At 41.9% G+C, this 13334-nt stretch overlaps 1 protein-coding gene across 1 annotated transcript in view; it reads left to right on the forward strand.

Moving 5' to 3' along the window:
• Gycbeta100B (guanylate cyclase soluble subunit beta-1-like) overlaps positions 1–13334 on the forward strand; it is a 146741-nt gene that overhangs the window by 50277 nt on the left and 83130 nt on the right. The window contains exon 6 of the mRNA XM_067144105.2: positions 572–725. Coding sequence (XP_067000206.1) covers positions 572–725 — 154 coding nt within the window. The remainder of the gene's footprint in view (positions 1–571; positions 726–13334) is intronic.

The following is a 13334-nucleotide window of genomic DNA, read 5'->3' on the forward strand; positions in this document are numbered from 1 at the left end:
CCGTGAAACTTTTAGTGATCTTTCGGCTCCCTTGTGTTGAATCGGTAGACCTCGGTTATCTTCGAGAAGCCAATTGGCAACTTCTGACACAGAAAAAAATAATGGATTATGCATCGCTGTGAGACATCTCGTCGTATAATTGCAACACTTTAAATACTGTTGTTATTCACACAGCAAACTCAAAATATAGGCTAAGCTTGAACATGAATGAGGAAAATCAAAGTACACCACAGGAACAACCTACAGTAGAACTCCTACACGGAAACGACGGATTATAAAATTTATGTCGATCGATCATACTATCGATTCAATTCAGATTTCAACTCCATTCGGTTGGCAGTATTACCTGAACCGCTGTAGCTCCCTCCTTACTACTCACCCCCGTAAAACGAAGTGTCATTAAACGTTTTGGGGATAGTAAACATATGTGGCTGGAGGTGTGACCAGTCTTAAGAGAAATAATGGACAGGAAGTGCATTGTTACATACACGGGTTTTGGTATCGCAAGGAAGATATAAACTGAAAAATAGGCTATGTTGTGAACGTAAGATAAGATGTGATACTTTTGCAGACAGTTGCGAGTAAGCTGCACGGAACGGAGGTGGAAGTGGAGATTTATCGCACCAAGGAGGAATGTGACCACGTTCAGTTCCTCATCACCGAGGTGTCGGGACCTCCAAAATCTGCTCTTCCTAAGATGGCAGAAATTGATACATTATCCCTGGGTGAGTTGTAACAGAGGAACATCATAATATTTTCAGTGCAAAAGCGTTATTGTGTTCTGCATGTTTTCTAAGTACGACCCAAGTACTCTTCCACAGGAACTCACATGATGTCATTGGCTTCCACCTAAAACAACCTCTTCTCTTTCCTCGAACTCTTCCATCGGGCACAGTCATTCCACCGACTACGACCACCTCAGCTATAATCTACCAAGCTGTTAACAAAGCGAGGCTGATATGAACCTCTGAACTTTGTTTAAGTCACTAGCGCTTTCCTACCCTTTACCATTCCAAAATCTATGTAACATTCTTAACAATGTGATCAGCTGATTGTCGTTTAGGAAACGTTCTTAGTCTGCAATGGTTCTCCTTACAAATTTGTTTTTAAGATACATGCGAAGGTGCTGTATATATTTACTAGCATATAAGCCTCCCTTAGAGTGTTGAAATTACTATCTATAAAGTAAATGCAAATTCTAAACGGACTATTAATATATTTTATGAATTTAATTACACATCCGCCTCTGTGGTGTAGTGGTTAGCGTGATTATCTGCCACGCCCGGAGGTGTGAAAATGGGAAACCACGGAAAACCATCTTCAGGGCTGCCGATAGTGGGATTCGAACCTACTATCTCCCGGATGCAAGCTCACAGCCGCGCGCCTCTACGCGCACGGCCAACTCGCCCGGTAAAGAATTTTTTAACAGCCAGTTGTGTGGGATGTGGTAAGGTGCATACTTGATAGCCTGAAAGGACTGATTTGTTTATTTGACCTTGCAAAAGTCCGGATGTATTGCTGCATTGGGTATGGTGCTGGGATGGACTAGAATGAGCAGATGACTAGACTCCTGGATAAAACTGCAAATCTCTCAGCAGTGCTCATATAGATTGAGGGCTTATGACGTGGTTGATGGTGATTCGTTTTGGACATTTGTATGTAGATTTCTCAAGAGTACGCAGATCCATAGACGTCAAAGTAAAAATTCGTGTTACAACTGCACTCAATATTGGTTGTAAGGAAAAACTACAATACCTGTTTTGATTCAATTCGAACTCCGTATAAAACCTGGAATGTGTAATTCATCATCATCATTGAGACAGTATTATGTAGTTTGTGACCCCCCCCCCATAACCTTTTCGAACTGGCATGTGTGTTGCCATTTGGAAATTCTATGTCAATCGGCTTTCGCCAATATCTACCTTGTTATGATATGCCGCGCGCTGTTGAACGGAGTTTTGGTCTGCGCCTACTGCGCGTGAGCGAGTGGTGAGGCGAGTCTAGTCTTGACCCCTAGCAACTACTTCCTGGGGAGTCGGCGTGCTGTAGCCGCCATGGATAGACGTGTATGTGAGTGTTCCGCTATGCGGGGAGTGGTAGTGCTGAAACCCCCATGAAACAAACTTAAGAGGGATTATCCCATATTCTATTAGTTGCTGGCCTCCTACTGTTTCATTGGATTATGTTTTCGCTACGATAATCCTCCAGGATCCTTGGTGAACAACTTTAGTTCACGGCCTCGTGGTTGCCGGTTTTCAATAACAATGGCCAAGGTTTGAACTTCTCAATTTTTCTGGACTCAAAGGTATGTAACTGTTTTGGATTAAAGTAATTCTGGGGAAGCAAGAAGATTTATGTGTTTCGGCGTACTTCAAGATAACTGTAACGATGATAATAATAATAATATTTGGATTAAGACTTCCTCTTCGAAAATTGTGCTGGATATCGTGTGCGTCTGTGAACCTTAGGAAACGGTTTCGGCAATTAATCATTTTAGAATGCAGTTCGCACGGTGAAAAAAAAATTGTATGTTTATCGTAAAATTCTGTAAAAGTTTTTTTTGCACTTGATTGTACAATAAGGTGTGAACCAAGGCGCAGTTTCCAAGGTAGCGGGGTTAGCTTTCCTTCGGGTTCCTTGCCTTTTGGGTTTTATTCCTCCTTTGTTCTTTTTGCATTGTTTCTGGGATCTCTGTTTTATTTTTGATTTTAAACCGTTGGTTTTACTTCTCTTTTGTAGTCCGTGCTTTGTTTTGTCCGTTACTATGGCAACGTGTGTTTGGGTAATTGTTGTGGGTTTTGTTTTCCGCGATTGTTGTTGGTTGATGTGTTCTTGTGGGATGAATATATTTTTGTTGCCTGGTATCGTTGGCATTTATTTCATATAAAGTGATTTATTTCGGCCTACCTTTGGTCGTTTCGTCTCGTTTTTTGGCTGGGCGAAATGTGTAACTTCTTCCTTTAATTTCGTGTGCCCTTGGAAATTGCCCTTGGTAGAAATTGGAACGAATTGTGGTAAAGTTAAAAGGCAACCGGCCTAAAGGTCATGGGACTAGGGTTTGTTTACTAAACATGGTATTTGTTTTTTTTTTTCTTAAACGCGTGATCGATCACATTTAAATCAATATTTAATTATCTTGTTTGACGGTATGGAGGTCACTGTTGTTTTTTTTTTCTTTTCCCTGTTGATTTTTACGATTTAGTTCCTTTATTTTGTTAAATGAAGTCTGCATTTTCTTATTTAAAGCTGCCTCATTGGGTATTTATTTATTAATCATATTAATTTCTTGCAGGTTAATCCAATTATTGTTAGTCAAGTATTTACATTCTTTTAAACAATATGGTTCAAAGTATTTTCTGAATTAATAATGAACCTAGGTCCACTCCTAATATTATCTTGAAATGTTACCTCTCATTTAAATGTCTATTAAAGTTTCCTTTCATATCACTTAAAAGTTGGTTTTCATTTACCACATTTGGTGCAGCGCTGCAACTATTTTCTTGGTTTGGTTGTCCACGGACCTTAAGTCGCTTTTCCTCCACGGTTTGGGTAAGTGTCTCTTTTTCTTCCTTTGGGTAATTTTAGTATCATGTTGTTGGCTGGTGCCGGTTTTATCCTTGGAATTTTTTTTGATGTACTGTTACTTGTTGCTTCTTTTTCGCCCTTGTTTTCTCTTGTGTTCGCTTAAACTACCCTCTTGGGGCGGACACAATAGCAACCTTCACACCAGTGTCTCTGTCTCTCTCTCTCTCTCTCTCTCTCTCTCTCTTTTTCTCTCTCTCTCTCTCTCTCTTTTCCTATCTCCTTCTTTTCCCTCAACTGGTGGGTAAGGTTATTAACCTCATCACCGCTGGGATATTCCCGGGGTCCTAGAGGGTGGTGACCGGTTAGAGTGGTAGCAGAGCGTGGTTGTTTGTTGTTCCACTGTTGTTGCTCTGCTGCCTAATCTCTGTTGTTTCTGCCTTGTTCAGCCTAACTTTCCTCCCCTCCTACCCTTGCTCGGTGCAGTGCTGTGGCGAATGTTGGCGGATGGAAATCAAAAATTAAAAAACTAAAAGTGTTGTTGTCAATAACTATTGTAAAAGGGAGTGCAAGGATCTTGTGTAATTTTTTGATTATTTTGTTCCATATTTGCTACCATGGCGCGTGCCGTTACGAACCCCTCCTTCCTGCGTCGTGCCGAATTGGAGTACGAGTTATCCATTCGTGGCCTTGAACCTGCCCGTACTGTTGCTGAGTGCGCTGCCTTGCTATCAGCCAACTCCCAGGTCCCCATTAATGTATTTTCTATTGACAGGAGTCGAGTGGGTGAGTACCTTAACCTGATCTGTGACAATCTTAACGAAATTAATATTATTCGTGAAGAGTTTATTGAATTGCCTCCGTCCAAAGCCCAAGTAAACCGGCTGAGGGCCAGAGCTGACCACTACTCGGGCCGAATTCAGGATATATTATCTATTAAGCCTGATTCTGTTTTTGTGTCAGAATGTGCTAGATTGTTAACGGTGGTTTCTGGCATCACCTCTGATTTAGATTTGCTGTTGATTAACAGAGATATGGAGAATTGTTCTATTGCGACTGCACTTAACCCTTCTGTACCTACCCAGAGTGTCTCTTCCCACCAAATTGCGTCCTCGACCCATGCCCAAGGTCCGTGTTGTGTGACTGCTCCTTTACTGGAAACCTTAGTCTCTAAGCTAAATTCGGCGTCATCGCCTAACTGTTTAAAGGAAGTTTTTCGGGGAGTGAAGTCCTTTTCTGTAAATTCTATAGATGAGTGTATTCGGTTCCTACGGTTTTTGGTGGAGTTGACCGAGACTGGTAATGTGTACTCAGTTGACGATTTGGGGATTTTCCGCGCCCTCTTCCCTCATTGTGAAGGGATTCTAAAGAGAGAAATTTCTGAAGCTATCTCTAAAAATTTATCGATTGGTACCTTTCATGAACTTGTCCTTTCCAAATTTATTCCCTCTCTTGCTCTCCAAAGTCTTGTGCCCCAACACTGTTTCCGTACCCAGTTCCTGCATGAGAACTTGCTAACTTATGTGCTGGATCTGCGATTCTTTTGTAAGGTTTTTAGAATTTCTGTGCCAGAAAGTGAAATGGTCTCTAGAATTTTAAAAGGAATATCTCCTGCGTACCGCTCCTATCTTTCCTTAACCCGTTGCCCTACTACCTTTCAAGAATTGGAAGAGGCCTGTTCCTTTGCTGAAGATGTCAAACATGGGGATGCCTCCAGACCTGTGAATTTCCCTCCCCCTACTACTACCAATTGTCCTGTCCTTCCGTCAACACCTAAAGTAGTGAATGCCCGTAAATGTTACAACTGTGGGTCCCGAAGTCATCTAAGAAATTCCTGCCCTGACGTTAGGCGTGGTCCAGGCGCTTGCTATTCCTGTGGCTCTAGACAGCATGTTAAAAGAAATTGCCCCTTGGTAGACAGAAATGGTACTCAATGACTAGAAAGGGAAAGGGCAGAGTCTGCCAATTCTAAGTTTGTAAACCCTGAATCTCGTAAGAAACCGGTGTGTCCCCCTAGGTGCAATAGTATTTCTGTTCATGCCCCCTCCTCTGGCACGTGCACATTTGTCGAGGTCAACAATGAACCAGTAGATGCTCTTCTTGATACTGGAAGCGCAGTATGCTTGATGAATTATGCCTGGTATTGTCAAAAGAAATCCTCGTGTAAACTTCCGGAAATAAAACCCACTAATCTAAGATGCGTTTCGGCTAATTGTCAGTTTTTAAATATTTTGGGGACTGTGAAGGTCAAGTTAAGGATTGGGAATTTCACTTGGAAGATCAAGTGCTTGGTGACATCCAATTTATCATGTAACATTATTCTGGGTACCAATTTTCTATCTTGGGCTGGTGTCGTTTTGGATCCTCAGTGTCGAAATTTCTTTTTTAAATTTTCTCCTGACCTGAAATTTGAATTGATTAACGTTCCATTGACAATGCCTAAAGTTTTGTGTGTGGGTTACCCTGTGTCAGATGAGTCTAGTGACATCGATCGGCTTGATCTGAATCATTTAGGAGATGCCGAAGCACGGCAAGTTCGTGATCTTTGCAGGGAATTTCCCGATGTGTTCACTAGCAAGTTAGGCTTGACCAACGTACTCGAGTATGACATTGAGTTGTCTGACCTGCAGCCTGTTCGATCCCCTCCTTATCGCCTTTCCCCACCCCGTATGTTGGAATTAAAGAAAATCATTGAGCAAATGGAAAGAGACGGAGTGATCAGACCTTCGACTTCCCCGTATGCGTCCCCTGTGTTCTTGGTACCCAAACCTTCTGGTGGTTATCGTGCTGTGATTGACTATAGGTCTCTAAATAGTAAGATTGTACTCCAATCTATTCCCCTACCCGACCTTCATACTTGTTTTGGATGGTTCTCAGGTGCAAAATTTTTCACTGTCCTGGATTTGAACCAGGCTTATTACCAAGTGCCCTTATCGAAGAGATCAATTCCCCTCACTGCCTTCATCACCGACTGGAACTTGTATGAGTTCCTCAGACTCCCGTTCGGGCTCAGCTGTGGAGCAGCTGTGTTGTCAAGGTTGTTAAATTCCATTCTCTCTGACATTAAGTTCAGCTATGTCTTTAATTACCTGGACGATTTATTAATTTATTCGAAGACCTTCGAGGAACATATGGTGCACGTTAGGGAAGTATTGCTACGGTTAAGGAAAGCCGGCCTTACAGTGAAGTTATCAAAGGTAGCTTTCGCCAGACCCAGCATGTCTTTCTTGGGACATGTAGTTTCTTCTGAAGGCGTTTCCATAGATCATTCCAGAACTCAAGCCATTAGGGATTTTCCACCTCCCAAAGATGTCAAGGGCGTTGCTCGATTCATTGGTATGGTCAATTTCTTTAGAAAATTCATCCCTAACTTTGCTGAAGTGGCTGCCCCGTTGAACGACCTTAGGAAAAAGAATGTAAAATTTACTTGGGGTAAAGCCCAGGAGGAAGCTTTCAATTCATTGAAGGTCGCACTGATTAATGCACCTTTGTTAGCTATTCCTGATTTCGAGAAACGTTTCATTGTCCAAACTGATGCCTCCGGGCGTGCTATTGCTGGCGTTCTGTTACAAGAACATGAAGATGGGCGTAGGCCCGTGGCCTACGTATCCAGGGTCCTCAATGATCTGGAGTCTAAGTACTCCATTTATGAACTAGAGTGTCTAGCTGTGTTATTTGCTCTGGAGAAATTTCGATCTTTCATTGAACACGTCAACTTTGATCTGGAAACCGATAATCAGGCTCTTTCTTGGGTGTTGAACCGACCCAAAAGGACCGGTAGAATAACTAGATGGGCATTACGGATCTCATCCTTTAATTTCAATGTTCGCCACATTCGTGGGTCTGAGAACGTCATTGCCGATGGCTTGAGCAGGATGTTTGAAGGTAACCCTTGTGTGGAAGCCAACCCATGTGTCGATAAGCTTGCTGTCAATACCGTTGGAGTTAGTGCCATCCTCACCGACTCCCCATTGCTGTATCAAGAAATTGGAGATCATCAAAAAACTGATCCGGATCTGAAAAGGATCATTGATACAATCAGTAGCGGGATCGAAGTGAAACCTTACTCCTTATCTAAGGGTGTTCTCTGTTGTAAGGGTCGCAAGGACCATAATTCCAAAATTGTCGTTCCTAAAGTTCTGGTACCTGTCATTTTCAAGTATTACCACTGTTCACCCCTTGGCGGTCATCTAGGAAATTTCAAAACTCGTTTGAAAATCAGGCAATTCTTTGTTTGGAAGAAAATGGATAGTGATATCAGGAACATGGTCAAATCTTGTAAATCTTGCGCCATCAGCAAACCTAATTTGAATAACCGAGTGGGATTATTGTCTTCATCACAAGCGTCGCGCCCCATGGAACGACTGTTCATAGATTTCGTAGGACCCCTCCCCCGATCTTCCTTGGGAAACACCCACATTTTTGTCTGTATAGATGCCTTCTCCCGGTTCTGTTGGATCTTTCCCACCAGGTCCACTAATTCACGTACCTCTATCTCCTGTCTAAATTCCATCTTTGCATCCTTTGGCCCACCTAAGTTCTTAGTATCTGACAACGCTAGTTCTTTCACCAGTAACTCCTTCAAAAGGTATCTGTTTGAGTTGGGCATTTCACATGTCACCACTATTCCATACTATCCAAATCCTTCTTATGCAGAGAGGTTGAATCGGAACTTAAAATCTGCGTTGATAGCGTATCATCATGGCAACCAGTCCAAGTGGGACTCCTGTCTGCATTGGTTGGCCCATGCTTTCAACTCCGCTACTCATGAGTCCCATGGTAAGACGCCTATGTCTTTAATGTTTGGCTATACTCCGTACTCCCCTATGTCTAACCTGCTATGTATTGAGGATCTTCTCCCAGACCTATCTAGACCTAATGATGTTCAAAAGATCTGGAACGAAGCAAAAAGGAATCTAGCTGTGTCATACGAAAAGGTCAAAAGGCAGTACAATAAAGGTAGGAAACCGTCAAAATTCAATGTTGGTGATCTCGTGTATGTTAAGTGCTACCCAATGAGTAAGGCCGTGAATAAGTTTTCGGCAAAACTTGCCCCTAGGTACCAAGGCCCGTGCACTGTGTTGGAGTTCTTGTCTCCCGTTTCTATTTTAGTAAGCGACCCTGTAGCAAGGCGTATTAGGCGCGTTCATGTTTCTCAAATTAAACCCGGTTAATCTGGCAAATTGTACCGCATCTTCCGCTGGATGGATGCACCTTTGGTAACTGACCTGTATTGTTAGTGAATTTAGCACACATACTGTGGGATGGCGAGCGAGTCAATCTGGTCCTTCTATGCCTCGTGTTGGTGACTCTAATTTAGTACTTCTTGTATGTTACTGTTTCTAGGTGTGGATCCTTGTAGTTAGAAATTGTCTTTCCTTTATTGTCTTGTGATGGGGGTATTAATACCTTGGAATTGATATCCTCGTTATATAGCCTTATGCTTATGTGGTGCGCTACCGAAGTTCCATTGGGGAAATCTGATGACATCTAACTTAAATTGTGCTTTGTTGTCCCTCTGTTTTCTCTAGGCTTATGTAATTTCAAAGACTTGTTTCTTCTGTAGCTCCGCATAGGATTCCTTCCGCTGAACCCTTCGATCATCTTGTGACTTAATCATTGCTGAGCTATGGTGTGCCTGAGATGGAATGTAAGGGAGTGTGTCTGGTGCCTGAGTGTTTACCATTTTGTCATCCTTTCATGGTGTGCGTGTGTCTGAAGATGTGTGGTGCTTAGTCATGATTGGGTTGCTATTTGTGCCATTTTAGCATTGTACGATTTCTGATTGTGGTGTGTTTCGATCATTTGGTGTCGGATAAGTTCCCTGTTTGCCTTCTGCATGGACTCCGTGTCTTAAAGGTGTTTCTGTTCCGGATACTGATGTTTGTATTCATTCATGATTGAGAGATCTGACTCTCCTACTTTTGGGCACTCTTCGCGGCTGTTCTAAAGGTGGTTTTCTATGCGTGAACCCTCTATATTATTTTTCCTGTAATGGATTTTTGGGCTGAATTTATCTTCCTAACCTTTTGGTTTTGGGGTTATGTAGAATATCTGTCTCCGATTTTTTCCTGTGGGCGTTCGGTTGGTGCACTCCTGCCAGCATTATGGTTGTATCTCCTGTGTTGTAACTGGGTAATGTTGTTGTGAGTTGTTCGGATCCTTTTGAAATGTGGACCGTTAGTAACGTTGTGTAATTTTCCTTATCTACCGGTTGGCGTGTGGAGTTTTCGGTGGTACTGTCGGACTTCCTTCCTGAGGATATTTCTCCTTTTGTGCTTCTGTGGGATGGACCTAGTCCTTAATCTGTACCTGGTTTGCTGTTGTAATTTCTGCTTTGTATTGTGCTGTTTGGTGTGGTCTGTGAGCACGCGTTGAGGATAGCTATCCTTTATCTCTCTATGAATAACCCGTGCTGCTAGCTTGTCATTATTTAGGTAATCGTGTTCGGATTACGTTGTTTGGTTGTCAAGACACCTTGGTTGGGATGTGATTTGTCCTTTAATTTACCTCTGTGTCACGGTAGATTTGGCTGTTGGTTTGGTATCCCTTACTCGGTGGAAGTACACCTTCGGGTGGGCAATTCTTAGTTATCTGTTGGCTCTGGGATTTTCGACTTGTTCTTCCTCACGCAGGATTAGGTTTGTGGTTACTATTCTGTACCACGTTGCCCCGGGCATTTATTTTTGGTAGTTGTACCTTGATGTGGCTGTTATGGATGACTGACTGATCGCGATTTTTCCATCTGGTAACCTATAGGAGTCTCCTGATTGCCCATCGATGCTACTGTTGCCTGTCTTTCCTCTCTGTAACTCTAGGGTTTCTGCGTCCCTTCTCTCTGATGGTTTCCCGTTGGTCTGTTCAAAATTAGTTTTCTATGCTTGTGTCCTTCCTGTGTTTGTTGGTGAACTAGGATAAGTTACCGATCCCAGTGTGGGTTGTATTTCGCTCAACCCCTAGTTCTTGACCCTTGGACCGATTGACGAGTTCGCCACTCTGTGGTTGTGTGTGTGTCACTCCAATATCTAAAAGTGTAATTTGATAGGTCTTTCATGTGTCCTCTTAGTTTAACTCCTGCTATTCGAAACCATATGTTCCAAGGACGTCTATTCTTTGGTGTGGTCCTGTACCTTTTCTTATATATTTTTTTCTTGTGGGTGATTTGTGCTTGAATAATATTACTGCTTACCCTTCCGTTATGTTCTTGATCCTTAGGGATATCTGTCTTAGTCCTAGTTGGTATTATGTGTTGGATCGTACCCTATGTGTCTATGTGTTCTTGTTCATTGTTTCTCTACGTGTCATGGCTAAGTGTCCTTCGTGGCAGTGTAACATGGTGTGTTTTACGTAGTTTCCCTTTGATTTCTTAATTGTCGTTGTATGGACCCTTCTTTTCCTTCGGTACTATATTGGACCAAGTGGAAAGCTCTGGGCTTCAGCTAGTTTGTTGGTAACTAGCCTATGTAAAGTTAATTGGCGGATCTATGGATCCTGTAACTGAAAACTCACCTACTTAAGTTCCTGGTTTGTCTTTTTTTTTCTCCCTCTTCTTGTGGTTTTGCCCCCATTCGGGTTTTCCGGTGCGTTTCATTTCCCCTGTTGTCTCCCTTTGCAACACAAGATCATGCATTTCCTTAATATCAAAGGAGACTTGTAAAGGCATTCGTGCATTAAAAATTAATTTACCACCGTGCTTGAGGAAATAACCTGGATGCGTGGACTTATAATTATGTGGTTTTCGTTTAGTTTTGGTCAGTATATCTGTGATTAGTGTGAGAGTTGCCGAACCCCAAGGTGAACTGCGTCATGTGTCATAAACTATATCATTGTCTGATGCATTGAAAACAATGTGTATTGGGTGAAACTGAATATTTGGTGAACTCTGGTCATTGTGCTCTCTATTTGATGACAAACTTTACTCTGGTGATTTTCCGAGTGCTCGGTTAACGTTTCTGGACACTGATGTTGATCGCACCCCGCCAATTATTTCTAAAAACTATGTGATATGGAACTATGTCTTGGACTATTAACCTGGTCATGTGAACTCCTAACTAAAATTAGTTAATCTTGGTGGTCGTTTCCTGTTGGACTACTTCGCCCAAATTTAGTATATATGTGACCACCACATCATCATCGTGTTATGCTTCAGATTTGTCGTCTTTCGGGGCGGGAGGACTGAGACAGTATTATGTAGTTTGTGACCCCCCCCCCATAACCTTTTCGAACTGGCATGTGTGTTGCCATTTGGAAATTCTATGTCAATCGGCTTTCGCCAATATCTACCTTGTTATGATATGCCGCGCGCTGTTGAACGGAGTTTTGGTCTGCGCCTACTGCGCGTGAGCGAGTGGTGAGGCGAGTCTAGTCTTGACCCCTAGCAACTACTTCCTGGGGAGTCGGCGTGCTGTAGCCGCCATGGATAGACGTGTATGTGAGTGTTCCGCTATGCGGGGAGTGGTAGTGCTGAAACCCCCATGAAACAAACTTAAGAGGGATTATCCCATATTCTATTAGTTGCTGGCCTCCTACTGTTTCATTGGATTATGTTTTCGCTACGATAATCCTCCAGGATCCTTGGTGAACAACTTTAGTTCACGGCCTCGTGGTTGCCGGTTTTCAATAACAATGGCCAAGGTTTGAACTTCTCAATTTTTCTGGACTCAAAGGTATGTAACTGTTTTGGATTAAAGTAATTCTGGGGAAGCAAGAAGATTTATGTGTTTCGGCGTACTTCAAGATAACTGTAACGATGATAATAATAATAATATTTGGATTAAGACTTCCTCTTCGAAAATTGTGCTGGATATCGTGTGCGTCTGTGAACCTTAGGAAACGGTTTCGGCAATTAATCATTTTAGAATGCAGTTCGCACGGTGAAAAAAAAAATTGTATGTTTATCGTAAAATTCTGTAAAAGTTTTTTTTGCACTTGATTGTACAATAAGGTGTGAACCAAGGCGCAGTTTCCAAGGTAGCGGGGTTAGCTTTCCTTCGGGTTCCTTGCCTTTTGGGTTTTATTCCTCCTTTTGTTCTTTTTGCATTGTTTCTGGGATCTCTGTTTTATTTTTGATTTTAAACCGTTGGTTTTACTTCTCTTTTGTAGTCCGTGCTTTGTTTTGTCCGTTACTATGGCAACGTGTGTTTGGGTAATTGTTGTGGGTTTTGTTTTCCGCGATTGTTGTTGGTTGATGTGTTCTTGTGGGATGAATATATTTTTGTTGCCTGGTATCGTTGGCATTTATTTCATATAAAGTGATTTATTTCGGCCTACCTTTGGTCGTTTCGTCTCGTTTTTTGGCTGGGCGAAATGTGTAACTTCTTCCTTTAATTTCGTGTGCCCTTGGAAATTGCCCTTGGTAGAAATTGGAACGAATTGTGGTAAAGTTAAAAGGCAACCGGCCTAAAGGTCATGGGACTAGGGTTTGTTTACTAAACATGGTATTTGTTTTTTTTTTCTTAAACGCGTGATCGATCACATTTAAATCAATATTTAATTATCTTGTTTGACGGTATGGAGGTCACTGTTGTTTTTTTTTCTTTTCCCTGTTGATTTTTACGATTTAGTTCCTTTATTTTGTTAAATGAAGTCTGCATTTTCTTATTTAAAGCTGCCTCATTGGGTATTTATTTATTAATCATATTAATTTCTTGCAGGTTAATCCAATTATTGTTAGTCAAGTATTTACATTCTTTTAAACAATATGGTTCAAAGTATTTTCTGAATTAATAATGAACCTAGGTCCACTCCTAATATTATCTTGAAATGTTACCTCTCATTTAAATGTCTATTAAAGTTTCCTTTCATATCACTTA

The sequence above is a fragment of the Anabrus simplex genome, chromosome 3, assembly GCF_040414725.1.
Source record: "Anabrus simplex isolate iqAnaSimp1 chromosome 3, ASM4041472v1, whole genome shotgun sequence".
Taxonomy (NCBI): domain Eukaryota; kingdom Metazoa; phylum Arthropoda; class Insecta; order Orthoptera; family Tettigoniidae; genus Anabrus; species Anabrus simplex.